The sequence below is a fragment of the Micropterus salmoides genome, unplaced genomic scaffold, assembly GCF_014851395.1.
Source record: "Micropterus salmoides isolate LMB-PRFRI ecotype aquatic unplaced genomic scaffold, ASM1485139v1 Ms_hic_scaffold_13, whole genome shotgun sequence".
In the NCBI taxonomy this organism is placed as follows: domain Eukaryota; kingdom Metazoa; phylum Chordata; class Actinopteri; order Centrarchiformes; family Centrarchidae; genus Micropterus; species Micropterus salmoides.
The window spans coordinates 3118840-3137050 of NW_024040374.1; the positions used below are offsets into that span (position 1 = coordinate 3118840).

Here is an 18211-nt window from a genome sequence, read left to right on the forward strand (position 1 = left end):
TGTTGTCACAAAAACAGACAGAGGCGATCCCGCCCTCCAGACCGCTCACTGAGACCTTCGGGGCTCCGTACAAGTTGAATGTCAAACCGCTGGACCCCGAAATAATGCCAGTGGTGGGAAGCAGGCCTAACCAAGCACTGCAGTTAGGACTACACTTTTAGGCTCCTTAAGAAAATCTAGTTTCTGCTCCTTTATACTTTACCTCCACCACATTACAGGTGGAAATACTGTCATTTTTACTGCACAGTTTATTTGACAGCATTTATTACTTGAAGATTTTAAATCAATAACTCATAACTCAAAAGTGCATGCATTGCTTTAGATATAATTATTCAACAATATAATTCAGACTAGCCAGTATAATATCTATATGTGCATTATATTCATTAGCCTAATTCATTCCTTTATAGGACGTAAGAAAAGTTTAAGAGAAAACCTTTAAAGATTCACGTGCTGCAAACCCTAATGCTAGGAACACATGGTATCCTCTCTGTTTTTCAGTAAACAGTTTAAAGAGTTTCTTCTCTAATTAAGTGTGAATTCACTGCAGACACGTGGAGGCAAATCGTTTGCTTGTTTAAAAGAAAGAGACATTAGTCAGTAAGTTTAAATAAACTTTTGTAAAATGGGAAGTGTTTTCACTGTATCAGTGTAAAATCCTGAAGACTATCATCAGGACCAGAGCAGGTATGGATCCAGGTTCTACACGCTCACTCTGCCCTCGACATTTGCAGCCAGTCTGGACAAACAAGAGGCGTTTGAGAGCGGGACTTTCGGACTCCGGTCCCGGGGAAAAAAGCACTTCCTGCCGAATAAAAGAGCGCAGTGTGCTCGCAAAGAAAAACCACAGAAAGCAGGATCGAGCAAAAGGGAGAGAAACGACAGGAGCTGCGCCAGTCGACCTCTACACACCCTGGCCGCATGCACGCACGCGCGCAAACACACACTTCCTTTCACTTAAACAGACATACCTGCATTTAAAACCTGGAGGAAGACTTGCAGTTTGCTGCCTTAATTCCTCACACTTTTATTCAGGCCTAAAAGGATAAAACAAAGATAAATAAGACCATTTAACTCCTGGAAACCAACATCTTAGTATTTGTGTTGATTTAATTGTACCTCATCTTTATCAGTGTTGTGATGCATCAGTAAACAAATCAAAAACATAAGGACACAATGTAAAAAGATCTGTTTTTATTGTACCAAATGGCTTTTATTCATTTTGTCAGACCTTTGATAAACCTGCAGATTGCTATTAAAATCTTCATTCGCCATTTTATCCCCTGAAGCAAAGAATATTAATTTTGACATCTAAAAAAATCAATTCATTCACAATCAAAAAAACAACAACAAAGACATATAAATAAAGCCTTAAAACGTGCCATCTATATAAATTATGACATGATCAGTGTTGAAATATAAAAGGCATCTCTGCTATGTGATAATAAACCAAAATTTAAATGACTTGGTACTGCAAGTAGACACAAAACAAAAAGGCAACAAATGATTCTGTGTAACCTCATTAACAAAGAAGAAAGGACACAATTTATTTGGAAAAAGTCATAAAGGTAAAAATACAACATGTTCCTTCCACTGTTGGTCTCAATGGCAGAACAGAGGAGTGTTGAAATGTTTCCGTTCCGGGGGGACTGACTGATTTGGTCTTAAGCGTTTGGGTTTTTCTTCATTAGCTCGATGTCTGCGTCCACCATCTCCTTCACCAGATCCTGCAGACGGACACAATGGTCACAAGTGAACAATTCAAGAAGGCGAAGTACACAAAAGTTGACAATTGATCTTTTACTTAAATACAAATTAAAAACACTGTAAAGACACTGAGATGTCAGGTCGGATCTGAAGTCTTGATTGCCTATTATTGGATCAGTTAGTTGCCAGTTTAATTCAAACTTTTGCCAATTTTATTCCGTATCAAAGGTCCTGTTTGGCTATTTGTGTTTAGACCACTTAAACTTTTGATAAATTTGGCTTTTTTGGCAAATGAAAAACAGTTTCATAGAAAACTGTTTATATTTCTCAAAAGAAATATCACTTTGGTATCATGCATCGTATTAACAGTAACACAAACATTAATAATAAATAGATGTAATTGAAAACCAAAAATAGTTATTTGAGTTTGTGCTTTACAAGTGTGAAGACTCTTGTTTGAGGTAATGTATAAAAGTTAACACCATTAAACAGGTAAATGTTTCTTATATCTGGCTTTGCATACCTTTGCCATATCTTGGAAACATTCACTTCTTGTGTTATTATGTTTTATTAAATTCCATGCATTCCACCATGAGGTTTTGCTTAAAAACGTCTCCACTAAAAGGAAGCAATTTCATATTCCTTCCCATAAGACATACAGTAGGTTCATATGAGCCTGACATAAGACATAATAGAAGGCCTGTACATGTCTGTACTATCTTTGTATGTCCCTATTTGTCACGTTGAACTTTGGAAGAAAACTGGTCACAAAAAGTAGGCTACACTCACTCATATACAAGAAATATCACATTCTTCATCTCATATGGACATCGTCCTTTCGGTAGCTAAATTATATTTTATCAAATCATTCCATGTCTGTACTCGTGTGGCAAAATATTCCCATTGATATCATGATACTAATTTCAGCGCTACCAGGTGTCTGACACGCACCTCAAAAGTCACCTTCGGCTTCCAACTCAACTTCTGATATGCTTTGGTGCTGTCGCCTTGTAGGTAGTCCTGTTGAAAAGAAAGAAAGCAAAGAGGGAGAGAGAAAGGGAGAGGGGGGAAAAGAGAGAGGGAGGAAAGAAAAACAAATCATCTGTCATGTCTGATCTGATGGAGGAGGAGCATCCCGCAGCCAGCTGATGTGTCGTCCTCATATAAAGATATACGGATTCAACTCAATGTCCAAACTTGACATCGAATGGAGGGTGATGATTACTCTCTCTCTCTCTCTCCCTCACACACACGCACACACAGACACACACTCTCTCTCTCTCTATCAGTATCTCCTCTCTCGGGGAAAAAGGGAGGTCACAGAGTCTCACTGGCCATCAATCCCCACCACCAATCTGTCCAGACAGCCCCCGTCTGTGCCAGAGGATGATGAATTGTGGGACTCTCGTGGTGTAACCCCCAGCCCAGGACCCTCAACTCACCCCCCCCCCCCCCAACCCCTTACTCATTTCCCCCCCTGTTGTTTTGCATAAGGTTCAAGATCCAGCGAGACCCTGCTTGAGACCACCAAAGTGACAGAAAAAAACACTTTTCCCTGTATGTCCTCTGTTTGTAAAGCTACTTTTCTTTCTCTCCATGGCTCTCTCTTTCTGAAACTTCTATTTCCATCTCAGTTTTTCGGGGGATTTTTTTCATCGCCAGTGTAAGTACAACGTGTATGTTTTCATATCAGGAACACACACTTTTGCCTCAAGAAGCCTAATAAAACTTTGTGGTGAAACCTGATAGTGAAGAAGCTCCTTTTTTTTTTTTTCAAATAACTGATACGGTGTGTTACTTAATCCTGCAGCTAATTCCAAAATGAATGACTAATTTAAGAAAATCATTGTTTTTTTATCTTTAACCGTCATGCCTTTGGTGCTTCCTTAAGAAGCATGTGCTGGTCTTCCCCTGTCTTTCTTTGTTGTTTTCTCTTTGCAGGCAGGTTAAAATTCTACATGCACTATTTGGCCAAAAGTATGTGGACACCCAAACATTTCACTCACTGATCATCTCATTCCAAAACCATGGTCAGTAATTGCTGTTATATTAGATTTTGGAATCTGGGCGAAGAGATTTGTCTCAGTTAAGCCACACGAGCATTACAGTTCATTTACAGTTGTGGGTTAAGGGTATAAAGTGTATCTACTGAGCCTAAATATATGTAAGTAACTATATGTTGGGGCAATATTATCTACTGGGGAGTGGTGATGACGCAGTGGACAAGACACATGCCTTTGGTGTGAGAGACCCAGGTTCGAATCCAGGTACCTAAGCAAAACACTTTAGAGGCGAGCGACCTCTGACATATGTAATAATAATAATAATCTTTATTTGTAGAGCACTTTTCAAAAACAAGTTAAAAAGTGCTTTAACAAGTGTAAAGACAATAAAAGAGAGTAAAATACTCGTTTAAAGTAAATATAAAACAGAATAAATTATAATAAAATCGGGAAAGGCTATGTATGTTTTAATAAGGGACTTATATATAGAGTTCACTGACTCACCCGACGGAGCCAATATAGCCGAAATTAATAAATGTAAATGGAATGTGTAACTGTGATTGGTCAGCTTGGGGTCCTTTTTGGAGTCCTTTTTCTGTTTTCTCCCACAGGTATCTGATGCCGGAAGACAACATGAGGCAGGTAAAAAAAAAAAAAAACACAGTTATCCTTTCAGTAATGCACATCTAGCAAAGCCAACTCAACTGCAAATGTTCTGCTCACCACGATTGTCAGTGTTGGATGGAGCTGAGGTGAGGTGAGGACTCTGTGCAGGACAGTTGAATTCTTCCGCACCAAAGCAGTAAAAAACATTTCTTTATAGACCTGGTTTTGTGCACGGGGGCATTATCGTGTTGAAACAAGAAGGAGGGTCTTCCCCAAACTATTGCCACAAAGTGGAAGCACATTATTGGATGCTATACATTTCCATTCATTGAAACTAAGATGCTTCGTCCAAACCACAAGAAACAGCCTGAAGTACACAGGTGGCCATATAGTGTAAAAAGAGCGGAGTGTTTTTGTCTGACGTTGAACCTCTTGAATATGTCTTTTCTGGGCGATCTTATTACTCACAGCAGCTCTGACATAGTTCAGCCTTATAGAGAGCAGGGACTCCCATCTCAGAGGCTCCACGAAGCTTAATCACACTCTTCTGATTACACGCAAAGGCAAGAACACTGAACACACACATAGTGAACAAGTACAGGCCGATTCAGCTCAGTTTGAAAACGTAGTTCAATTCTGGGTGAGCAGTCGCTTTATTTTTAACTTCACATGGTGTACATAGAACCCAGCAGATGAAAGCTAGAGCCCATTTTCTCCTCCGTCTGTAACAGCAGGACAAACAGCTCTTTCTCATGTGAGCAGCTCTGTACATTACTCACATCCATTTTTGGCTCTGAAGCCATAACTGGAAACATTTTCAGACTAATTACCTGCAGCAATGAGACATAATTTATCATGGGGCTGAATGTAATTATTATAGGGTGACTTACTCCACAATTACATTAAATAATCCACTTGCTTCATAATTATATTGATTAGGGTTCGTAATGGAAAACAATTTGTAGCTGGCATAAAAGAAACACCAACTGGTCTCGTCACGAACACTGAAGCTGGTCTATGGTCAAGTGTAACAGATAATAAATGTTCTGTAAAAAACTAAACCTTCAAATTTGTGTGACCCATGGTGTTTTATCCCTTGTTGATTGGTTGCTAAATGCCAAGAGGGCGGGTCTTATCTGATATGAACCTGTCAGGGGCTCACATCAGAATGGGAAGGAAAAGCAAAGTTTGGCGTGCTGCAGAGTAATGAAAAAACAACAACCCTGAAGTAGCCTTTTGTTTAGTTTCTGACTGCATATATATGTTAATCAAATGAACTGAAATAAAGTCCAAGCTGTGACGTATTCCTCCAACATATGCCACAGGAGAAGACTCCAGCAAACTGACTTTGACGGCAAGAACAACGGATTGTACTTGCAGTGAAATATGCTGTGACCTGTAACCATGCCACCTGCCATCCATCCTTTATTCACTTCAACCGAAGCCAGAGTGACTTCAGTGTTTCCTGTTTCTTGTTGAGTTGAGGCTTCAGCTGTCTCGCAGGTAAAAGTTCACCTTTGGCCAACTTTAACCTGCAAATTTGCATAGGCAGCCAAAACAAACACTGTTGTCAAGAAACATCTTGTGTTTGGAGATGGATAAATCATTATTCTATCCGTGTACCATCACCCTGTTTTGTGTAAGACAACTGCCAGACTACAAACAGCTGCATTGTTCAAGTCTACAGTCTGTGATCACAGTGCTCAGTATTTATTTATTACAAACGTTGGACCCATGACATCACACACTTAGGGCCAGTTTCGTTTGACTGAAGGTAACTGTAACAGGGCAGATACAGTCCAGAATTAACAAATGTGTTTACATGTTTGTCTGCATGTACAGTTGAGTACAAGGACAGTCCACACAGACCCTCATGAACACGGGCAGATGACGAAATTTACGTAACACCAACACTCATTGCCACGCAGACGTGGGAGCTATAAATTGGCTTACTGGCAGAGGGTTTATTAATTTCTCCAGAAATAAAAATCATCATTCCAGAAGAACATGTGCCAAAGCAGACACAGAAAATCAATATTGATAATTAATGCAGCAAACTTTCACTGCATGAAAGACGGTTATTTTTTTAAACTGTAGATGATTACATGTTTTTGTGACTTCACCACTGGTAAAAACACAGCTTACTGCTCTCTTTGCTGATCAGCTATCAAATCCTTCAGTGACCTGAACACAGGAAGTAGACCATAACATCGAACCTCAATGAGTGTTAACCAAAATGTTTTTAGTTATATAAGTATTATATAAGTAATTTTAGTTATTCAGTTCTTGTAATACGTCTTGTGTTAATGACATTAAACACTAAGAAACCGAAAAGTCTTGTATAATTTGTTAAATAAAAAAGGGATTTTGTTGAAAAAACATGTTCAAACTAAGATATTCCAAAACAATGAGAAAAAAAAAATTGCCACGGCTAACAGGAAGAAAGAAAAGTTGAGCCTTGTATTATCATCATCATCTTAGTCATCATCATCGTCATGCCTGGCCTCTGAAATGTCCATCTGAGCTTGGCAGGAGCACATCTGTTGAAATCGGACTCTTGTCTGCTAAATCTGCCGTCTTTGCAGACAACCACACAGTTCAGCATCCAGGAAGTTAATCCAGCGCCTGGTCTTTCTCAACAAGGATTTCTGCAGGTGACAGACGATCTCACCCTCGCAGATCCGTCTGCAGGGTGCGGAATAAAAGCTGCTTCCAAACTGCTAACAAGAGCGTTCTGCGGCCAAGTGAACTCACCCCAAACAGTGCATGTAGCAAATAATTTAACATGAACTACTAACAGATGGGGGCACAATATAATCTTCATATGGATCCGATTTGGAACCAAACCCAACGTTTTGGTACATCCTGTTTAAAGCAGCGCTCTGCCCATGTCTGAAAATATGCAGCAGTGATAATAACAACAAGTGGTAGAAGAATTCTGAAAATTAGCCATGACGAAATGTGTCCCACCCTGGGAGTATTTTAGAGATTAAATGACAATATGAACTACACCCACTCACCATCTGAGGCCACGGTACAGGCATCACAGTCTCTGAGGGCTGATGTGTATCGACAACAGAAATTAAGATGGGGAGAACATAAATGCAAATGGTTTCATAGGTGAACAAAAGTTTGGAAAAATTGAGACCAGAGTTTTATTTGTAATGATGTCTCTGATGGATTTAAAACAGGAAGAGTAGCAGGAATACAGAACCATCACAACTGTTACTGTTTACCTTTGTCATCATTGTCACCATGATGCCCATCACCACCATCAACTACACATACAGTAGTACAAGTAGTACATCTGAAAAATCTATTTTGTTTTGTCAATTTTATGTGTTGAATGGCACTCGATACTACTCTATCCATTAGCCTCAGTGGTTGCTGCTATAGGAGACACCTGAACCATGCTCTAGCATATTCAAAACGTTTGTTAGAACAACAAACTGCACCACAGTTGCTAGAATAATCCAAAAATTGTTACAAAATCCAAAAATGAAATGATTCAAGTTGCTAAATTAACTGAACGATAAAGTGCAAAGTTCACCTAACTATAAGCTGCACAGCAAAACAATTAAACAAGTAACTCTCAGGTAACTGAATTATCTCCTACTGTAGTACAGAATTACAGAAGTACAGAATTGTGTACTTTTTTCCAATTAACAAAAATCACTTGCTAATTGGTTGAACTGACAGGATACGTTTATGGCTATTCAAGTAGCGGTAATGATCCAGTGTAGTCGTGTTTCCTGTCCTGGCCACTGTTCCACCATAACTCAATGTGTTTTTCTTGTGTTGGTTTATTTCTGTTGGTGATGTTGGAAAGATGAAACTTGTTCTCTGCATTTTTAGTCCTTATTTTAAGATATGAATACCTCATCACTTTGTTCAAAATAAATCAATAATTTTTTTGAGACTATCTTCACAGGAAATACGACAGCTCTGGTCATTTGTTCAAATGCTAAATATTACCTATGTTTGTACTAACCTGAAAAGAACCTCTAGTTGCTATGCAAAATATGACGTAGTGATATTTTAGCACGGCCTTGTACTGCAAAATGTCTTAAAGAGTAGGACCATTCCTTTCCTTAAACCTCACCAAGCAGTTTCAGCTCTAGTAAAATATCTTCACTTCAATATCTTCTCACCAACTACATAGCATACCATTCCCCATACTCTCCCTCCTTGCCTTTTTCCTGACGCTCTCAACAATAAAAACGAGAAGCCGTAAAAATAATCCTTCGAAATGTAAAAGCAAGAGACACACAGAGTGTGATCATGGTCCATAAAGCACACAGGCAGTAAAAAGCACTCGGAGCAGGCATTTAACGCAAAGGAATTCTGGTATCACTGCAAGGCCTTTCAATAAATCACACGGCACACCGGCGATGACCCCCAAAACACATAAGTGCACGCGTACAAACATGTAGCAGCCTGTGAACGCACACACAAGCACCTACAACACTTTTATGTAAGAATAGGTAGAAGGCTAAATGTCCTTACATTTCTTATTTTTCTTCCTACTAGATACGCACCCACTTACGGGAGACAGATCAAACATTCTCAAGAAAACAACTCTCTTCTCTGTCTTCTCCCCCTCCCAAGTTTCTCTCTCACTCTGAGGGTTGCATGCTGGGAGACTATGATGTGGTTTTGGAAGTCCAGTAGCGCCTCTGGTATTTGTACAGTAGTGGACATGAGGCTGCGAATATAGAGACTTCAAAGAAAATCAGATAAAGCGGCCGAGAATGTTGTGAGAGTCTGAAGCCCACGGCCTCCATGTCCCCAGCAGACCCAGATGTTCCAACCAGACCCAGATGTTCTGACCTTTGACCTTGCTGGGGTTTTGATGGAAGAACTCAACCCTGATCCTTTGCTTTTTATACACAGGATGAATTGCTATTACGACAGCGATGGGGACATGAGGAAGGGCACGAAAAGGAAAAAAAAATCTCTTCTCCCTCTGGAGACCTGATGCTGCTGCCTGTATGTTGGAACATGGAGGCTGCTGCTTTCACCGTGTGACCAGGTGCGCAAGCTGGTATAAGTGTGTGCAGGTGTGGACACACTACCTACAGAAAAAGATAGAGAGCTTCATCATTCCTAGTTGTTCAGAACCAGAGTCACAAATCTGTCACTGGTCAATTTCTAACGCACCTCCGCCAGCATCAAGTCAACTTATCACTTCCTTTAAAGCTTTAACAAAAGGCCCTCAGTTTTAGCTGGAGGGAGGGAGGGAGAGATGCAGGGAGGGAGGAAATCAGAGACTTATGTGGTACTCTGCATACCATTGTTTTTTCTTTAAAATTCTGAATTATTATGCTTACACTTCAAACCTTGTACCATGTGCCATGTCAATAAAATGAATTTGACTGACTGTATTTGTCCAATCAGAATGGATAAACATCACATAAACATAACATTAGAATAGTGTTTCTCAACCTGGGGAACCAGACAATATAGAAAATGTTGTTAAAGAGAGTTCACGAGAAGACATTTCTTGGCCTTAACGTAACCAGTATAAGAGATAACATACAAAAGATAGATATACCTTCATTTTGTTTAATTTTCCCTTTAAATAATTGTCTGATATATTATTATAACCGATTATAATATAGTCTCCATTTTCTCCCTTTATGCTTTTGCAGCACAAATTTATTCCACGTTTATTACCAATAAAGCAAAATTCTGAATTGAAAAACAAAGAACCGATTTATTGATTTAAAGTGAAATATATTTTAGTAATGCATCATATTGCATTGTATTCATATTTTTGGATTACTTTGGCAATATATATGTACATCACAGTAATTGTATAATAAATTTAGTATATATACTGTATATGATGTTACAATTTGTTTTTTGATTTTACATTTTTAAAGCACTTAAATCCAGTTTTCCCTCTTCATTGAAACTATATGATGCTCACACTGAGTGAAATACAAAAACGTGTTACTTCATGTTTTCTTTGGCTGCACTGTTCCATCAAATAGAAAATGTCTAAATTTATTCTGATCTTTAGAAATCCTGGGATCGTACTAAGTACTATACTAAGAAGTTCTCTGGGTTTGATTTAGATTTGGGGTGATCAGAATTGAAAAGTTTAACTGTTTTGGTCCCTGTCTAACAGTGATTTTACGTTTGTTTTTTCATCAAGCTAATAAAGCATCACTGAAATAAATGTAAAAGATTTGCGAGATGCAGTGTCTTTTGGAATCCAAGACAGTTATAAGCCACTCCCAGCTAGAGGTCAAAGGTCAGGTCCAGTGAGTGTGTGTGTTGTGAAAAAGAGAGAGCTGTGTGAGTTACAGCTCAGGTTTCCTTCCCTGACTCCCCATGCAGCTTGGCCTGCGCACAATGTGTTAAGTGACCTCTAAAGGGTGGCCCTGTCACCCTGACGAGTATGTACACTACACTCTACACACACACACACACACACACACACGGGAAAACACTGATATATATGGCGGCCTCAAATCTTAAGATTTGAGACTCTCGATTTACAGACGGACAAATGCAGGGCACCACACGCACACACAAAAAACTCCAACAGGAAACAATTAGCAGAAAAGCAGGAACGTCTGAATCTCCACAGGAAAACTGTAAAAGCCACGTGTGATATTTAAAAATTAAATCATCACAAACTGTCACTTCACTTCATCTTCTTGCCTCTCTCTCCATCCCTCTCTCCTCTGGGCTCTGCTGTGTTGATTGCTCTCCATCAGTGCTCATTAAAATTCCTGGGGGAGCCGTGTGATAAATATTTACGTGGCTGAGGACACACTCCAAACACACTCTAGCGGCTGGATCTAACTTCCGATAGTGTTAAGTGCCCAAAGGCTCTGGCAAGTGCTTGCGAGAGATCCGCAGCCCACCGCCTGGTTGTATCCGCGAGGCGTTTACTGTCAAGATAACTGGAGGGGGGCGCCGATTTATGGCCGTTAATCAAGGTTAAATTTGTTTGTGTGTGTCCATGTCCAAGGGTAATCTTTTAATGTGTGAAGTTTATGGAAATGAAGAGGAAAATATCGCACATCTGCACATCTGGATATAAACACATTTGCAGACACACACAGAGTGTAACCACAGAGGAGCTGGACTCCTCACTACTGTTCCACTAAGCTGTTGCCGACCCCCCCCCCCCCCCCCCCCCCCCACCCCTTCTCCTGTATTCTATTATTCCTGCGGACGGGAAACAGATCATAATTCCTGTAGTCAGCAGAAAGCTGCAGACTGAGAGTGAGAGATTGAGGGAGGGAGGGAGATAGAGAAAGTGCAGGGAAAAAGAGAGTGGGGGGGGGCTCAGGTGACTGTTCACTTCCACTGAGGTCAAACTGAAACTGTGCAGTTAAGTCATTTCCAGTGAAAAGTAAAATGTGTGTTTAGTCTGTTTGCACATTTGTATAATGTAGTTTGGTTGAAGTAGTGCTTTGTGCAATACAGCCAAAGAGAAACAGAGAGAGAGAGACAGTGTGTGTGTGTGTGTGTGTGTGTGTGGTGAGTGTTTAGCATTTCTATCAGCCTCTGGGTGTTTCATATTTCAGGAAACATCAAAGGCGAACATAATTTCCCTTCTTTAAACAATCTTTAAACAACATTCTTTACAATCATACTACAAAGAGAGAGAGAGAGAGAGAGAGAGAGAGAGAGAGAGAGAGAGAGAGAGAGAGAGAGAGAGAGTGAGAATGAGTAAGAAAGGGTGGTGGAGAGAGAGGAAGAGGAAAATATCACCCAAGCTTTATCTTAATTGTTGTGTAATCTCTGTATATCACTGAGAGGTCTGACTTTGACACCCAGCCTCAGTGTTTAGGTAGATAATGAATGTTGAACGGCCTTTTGTACTCTCAGTTTCTTTGGAAAAAGAGATCTGGGTCCATTTTGATGAGAATTATATCTCACAAGAAACAATGCTAGCTTTAGAAGAGGGTGTACAGGACATTGCAAAACAGGCAAACCACTCAATGGGAAATGAAAATTAGGTTTAATGTCGCTTATTTTTTATTTGAACATTTTTTTTATTGTTTTGTAAACGGACACCAAAGTGCCATTTATGGTTACTCAATGTATTGCTTAACTGTGTGCATTCTTCTCGATGATAAAACTAGCCTTTACCAACTCTGGTCTTCACGTGGCAGTAATTCACACTATAGTATATTGTACTTCTCTTCATTTGGCCGTTTTCTTTAAAGACACAGCAAATATATTCAGGAGACAAGAATTTTGCAGACCTTGTGTCTTTGAGCCACAGACCCTTAGAGTCCCCTGGCTTCAATCCTGAAACCCTGTTTGATTACTCAGGTTGCAGTGCATCCTTGTAAAACTGTGCCTGGTGGGTAAAATGTTATTATAATCCATGGGATTGCTGAACTACATAAACTTCAATAAACTACAAAAATATGCCAAAATGACAGTTTTCCTCTAAGACGCAGCGAGTCTGGATCTGCACATTTCAATTTCATCTACTGTCCACACACTGCTCTGTATTTGTTAGTATGAATACAAAATAAGGACAAATATTGTGCAGTGGTGTCCAACCTGGGCGGTGGGCACTTCCCAAAGGTACAGCAAAATCACAAGATGATTAACAGGAAAGCATATAATGATCTTACTTTTCTGTAAACTCTCAGACTCTTTTCTGCTGAATTACAAGATAATTTCTCAGATTTTCAGGCACAATCTATGGGCCTCCTGTATGCAACTATCACTTCGGCCATCATGTCTATCAGTTATGATACATCTGTATTCACCCTGTTCATTTCTGAGGTCTGCAAAGACAACAACATCACTTCAACAAAGTGCAACTGGCCAAGAAACACAAGCAATCAGGCGACCAGATTTTAAGCGTGACAACAGTGAAGTACTTTAGATAAGGGGCCACAACCAAAATATCTAAAATAGCTCCTGTCCTATAGCCTTGGCCTCTATCACACAAATACATTCAGTCACCCGTCAGCCCCTAAAATACACAAACACACCAATGCAAACATACATACTACATACAGTCCCCCCTCCAAAAGTATTGGAACAGTAAGGCAAATTCCTTTGTTTTTGTTGTTCACTGAAGACATTTGGGTTTAAGATCAAAAGATGAGTCTGAGACAAGAGTTCAGAATTTCAGCTCTTATTTCGTGGTATTCACATCTAGATGTGTTAAACAACTCAGGGCATATCAACCTTTGTTTGAACCCACCCATTTTTGAAGTGAGCAAAACAATTGGAACATGTGACTGACAGATGTTTCTTGTTGCCCAGGTGTTGCCTTTTAGGTTGATTGTCCAAACATTAAATAGCTCTGCATTACTAGTCCAAGTTTTCATCCTTGGTTCAAACCTATAAAGACTGCATTTCCTGTTAAGGAGGATAAAGCAACATGAAGACCAGAAAGCTGTCTATGGGAGAAAAGCAAGCCACTGTCAAGCTGAGCAAAGAAGGAAAATCGAACAGAGCCATTGGACAAACATTGGACGTAACAAGCACAACAATTTGGAATGTCCTGAAAAGGAAAGAAACTACTGGTGTACTGAGCAACAGACGCCCAACAGGTCGGCCAAGGAAAACAACAGTAGTTGATGACAGAAATACAGTGAGAGCTGTGAAGAAAACCCCCAAAACATCAGGAAGTGACATCACCAACGACCTCCACAGTGCAGGGTGAAGGTATCACAATCCACTGTTGGAAGAAGAAGACTCAGAAACATAGAGACCACACCACAAGATGCAAACCACTCATCAGCAGGAAGAAATTTTACAAAGAAGTACAGAGATGAGCCACAAAAGTTGTGGAACACAATCTTATGGACTGATAAGACCAAGATTATTCTCTAGCAAAGTGATTGAAAGGCCAAAGTGTGGAGAAAGAAAGGAACTGCTTATGATCCGAAGCACACAAGCTCATCTGTGAAGCATGGTGGAGGTAATGTCATGGCTTAGGTGTGAATGGCTGCTTCTGGAACAGGCTCATTAATATTTATTGATGATGAAACTGATGATGGTAGCAGCTGAATGAATTCAGAAGTGGACAGAAACATTTTGTCAGCCAATTTACGGAGAAATGCATTGAAACTAATAGGGAGGAAGTTTATCATGCAGCAGGACAATGACCCCAAAGCACACTGCCAACAAAACAAAGGACTTCATCAGGGAAAGAAGTGGAAGGTTTTAGACTGGCCAATTCTATCAGCTGACCTTAATAGAGCTGCATTTCACCTCCTTAAGAGGAGACTGAAGGGAGAAACACCCCGAAACAAAACAAGAACTGAAAGAAGCTGTGGTAAAAGCCTGGAATAGCATCACAAATGAAGAATGCAACAGTTTGGTGATGTCGATGGGTCGCAGGCTTGAGGCGGTTATTGCAAGCAAGGCTTATGCCACCAAATATTAAATGTTATTTACTTTAAGATTATTTGTTCCAATAGTTTTGCTCACCTAAGAATGCTGTGGTCTGATACAAACAGCGATAAGTCCTAAGTTGTCTACATATGAATATCACAAAATGAGAGCTGAAATTCTGAACTCTTGTCTCATACTAATCTTTTGATCTTAAACCCAAATGTCTTCAGTGAACAACAAAAACAAAGGGATTTGCCTTACTGTGCCAATTCTTTTTGAGGGGGGACTGTAGGTTACATACCAAACTCCATTTTTTTGGTAAAGGTGATATAGATGTTTGATGTGAAGAAGAGAGATAAAGAGGGGGGTTATGGCTGAATGACATAGTGTAAAACACACAGGGTAGCATTCACATATATCACATCCGCAGTGGATGTGATATATGATCTAATTCAGGCCTGGGCTGAGCTCTTGGTGCTGGGGTTAGGCGAGGTGGTTCCACACAAAATCTGCTGTCTGCAACCCTCAGCTCCTCACACACTGTTTATTAGTGTCTCGCTCTTTGTTTCTCTCTCTTTTTCGCCCCAGCTGCTCTCTGAACACGCTAATGTACAACCTTCTCCCCCCCTTTTTCACTCTCCCAACTATCGCTCATCCTTTGCATCTACTTGGGTTTGCCATGAGTTCACAGTAATGCTTTGTTTAATGCTCTAAACAAACACACAATTTGGCTCAAGCGGGTAAAAATGTGATCAAATATTCAGACTTCAACATATTCAATTTTTTAAATTTCTGAGTAGGTTTGGGTTCAGATGCATGTTTTTGGATTTGGTTCCAAGTTGGTAAAATACCCCAAATTGTCAAGGTCCAAATCTAACAAATCGCTTTGCAAATCTTTTCTATCAACTATTTTGGTGCTGATGTTTTAAAAAAGGCATTCATTAGGTCAGTGGTCACAAGATAAACCTAAGTCTAAGGTCTATGTCTAAGTCAAAGCATTTGTCTCAAAATGGCTGCAATGTTCAGTCTTTAAAATCCCAGAAGAGTACTGTGAACAAACTGATTTATAATGAAAATAGGGTGAACAACACAAAGATTTTGTTTTTAAGACTCAACGTGGTGAAAAACAACATAATTTAACAAATACAGCTCTCTGGCTATCCTGGATAATCTACACACTTCTCTCTAAACAATTTTCCTAGGGACTATTTCTTTGGTAGAAAGTCGTTCCAGTATAAACTGCTCATCTAACTAACTAACACCTCATTATTGAACAGACATGAAGTAAAAACAGCAGGAAGAGCAGGAGGGCAAGCAGGAGAGAGGGAGGCTTGAATGGGCATGTCCATCAGTCCTGGGTCACTGGATTTCAATCCCTGCTCTCTTCCCTTCTTCCTCCCATCTATCCAGCCAAACCGGTGTGGAGGGAGACAGGAGAGGAAAAGACCTGTGTTAGTGTCTGGGTGGGGGGGTGGATGACATATGGGGAGGAGGAGGGAACAGTCTTCTATAGGCTACATCTCCTCCAGAACGGCGTTTCCTCTCTGAGCAGCATTCCTCATCTTATCAGCCCCAATAATCTGCCATTCTCATCGTGTCCAAACAGGGAGAGCCAGAACCTGAGAGAGCGTCAGTGTGCAGGAGAGAGAGAGACAGAGAGAGAAGTCACTCCTTCTCCCACTCTCTCTCGCATTAACTCTCTCTTTCTATGTCTGTTGGCTGGTGATAGAGTAATAAACCCTGGAGAAAAACAGCGGGCTGTCTGTTGCTCAGAGGAAGTAGGCTTCATCCCACAGGCAGAGCATGTTCCAAAATCTAATAAGTCGCAAAGAAGGAAGGGGAGAGGGCAGCCTCCAGCAGTAGCAGAAAGTAACTAAATACATTTTCTAAAGTACAGTGCTTTAGTACAATAAAAAACATTTTATGGTATTTTACTTTTGACTCCACTACCTTTGTTTGACAGCTGTAATTATCATTTACTTTGCAGATAAAGACTTCACCCCTAAAGGATATATCATAAAAAAATGAGTTATATGTTATTGCATCAGTAATAATAATCCCAAAAAAATCACTGCAGCATCATTTGTGTTATTTTAAAATGTTCAATAAATGCTATGATTTTAACATGATCAACAGAATGTGAAGAAGTAACTGCTCTGTCAAAGATGTCTATGTTTTGTGTTGCAGAGATATGTATGGAAAATAGCCTGCTAACCTGCTAGGCCGGCTTGCCCTGTGTTGGAAAACCACTTGTGCCTTAAGAGACAAAAGTGAGTCACTGTAGCATCCAGCCTGCCCTCAGTCCACATGAAAGCACGGAAAATAAGAGCCGCCCCGAGGGCTTGTCAAGATGAATGCTGTGGAGATAGGTCTGACTATGCGAGACTAAGTTGAAGGTTACGTACAGGCCTCGGTTAGTGTCACAGAAGCGCAAAGATGGCAAAGAAAAGAAGCGATATAAAAAGGAGGAAAAAAAATAAATATTGGCGTGCCTTTCATCGCGGGAGAGACAGCTCTTGGCGAAGAACTGCTGAACTCACAGTGTTTCTTTTAGACAGGTAAATAACATCTAATGTTGGGTATTTAGTGAAACGTATCTTTAATGCAACTAATGACAGCACCAACCCTACTGAAAGACTTTCCAAATGGTGTTGATATATGGTTTGATGTGGGTGCTTTCAGCCCTGCTGTAGCTGACTTTGTTTTACCTAATGAGATTGTATGGACCCAGTAGTAGACCGATTTAAACAATGTCTTATTGGTTCACACTATCGTAACCACTTGGCATTATGTTTATGAGATGAGGCAAGATTGGAAGTTTGGAAAGTTCACTATACATTGCAAGGTTTATTACATGTGTCTAATTGCATACAGTCTGGCATCGCTGCAATTAGTAAGTCATATAATTCTTGAACTATACTGCCTCTAACTTCTTAGGAGCATGTGACCAGGAATTACACTTAGTACCTTTAATGGTCTCAGTGAATCTGCAGTTAGGCAGGGAGTACTGTTGTGTGGGCCCACCCATTGAGAATGCAACAATTAGTTTGTTGTTGTTCTGATGGTATATATGCATGTTGCTACCAAACAGCTGCTCATGGTGAAATCAGCGCTACATTGATTCCTTCCTACCTGTGACTCTTAGCTTGCTTTAACACAACAATTTTGCCATTAAGTTGTTACATAAATTGTTTGTTGTAGACATCAATCACAGGTTACAAACTGATTTACCAGTTGAACCACCTTAATTACCAATGTACACACAGTTTTATTGCGCAATACGGAATTATTAACGACTCTGCAGCAATGTTCACTTTCGGTGTTAAATACAATGCTTTAGATCATCTGGCTAGACTGTAGTTTTCCTTTATATACATTTTAATGCAACACTTTTACTTGGAATGGAGTATTTTGAAATGTTGGTGCTGCTTCTTTTGCGGAAGCAGAAGATCTTAATATTTCTTCCATTACTCTGGTTGAGCAAAGCAGTGAGGAGGGAGGTAGCAGGGACCCCGATATGACGGACGAGCGAGCTCTGAGAATGATTGAGTGAGAAAGAGAAA

The 18211-nt window shown here is 40.0% G+C and overlaps 1 protein-coding gene across 1 annotated transcript in view; it reads right to left on the reverse strand.

Moving 5' to 3' along the window:
• Window positions 1–1179: 1179 nt before the first annotated feature.
• gmds (GDP-mannose 4,6-dehydratase) overlaps window positions 1180–18211 on the reverse strand; it is a 172488-nt gene continuing 155456 nt past the window's right edge. Inside the window, exons 10-11 of the mRNA XM_038715078.1 lie at window positions 2659–2727; window positions 1180–1727 (exon numbers count right to left, since the gene is read on the reverse strand). Coding sequence (XP_038571006.1) covers window positions 1665–1727; window positions 2659–2727 — 132 coding nt within the window. The 3' untranslated portion in view covers window positions 1180–1664. The remainder of the gene's footprint in view (window positions 1728–2658; window positions 2728–18211) is intronic.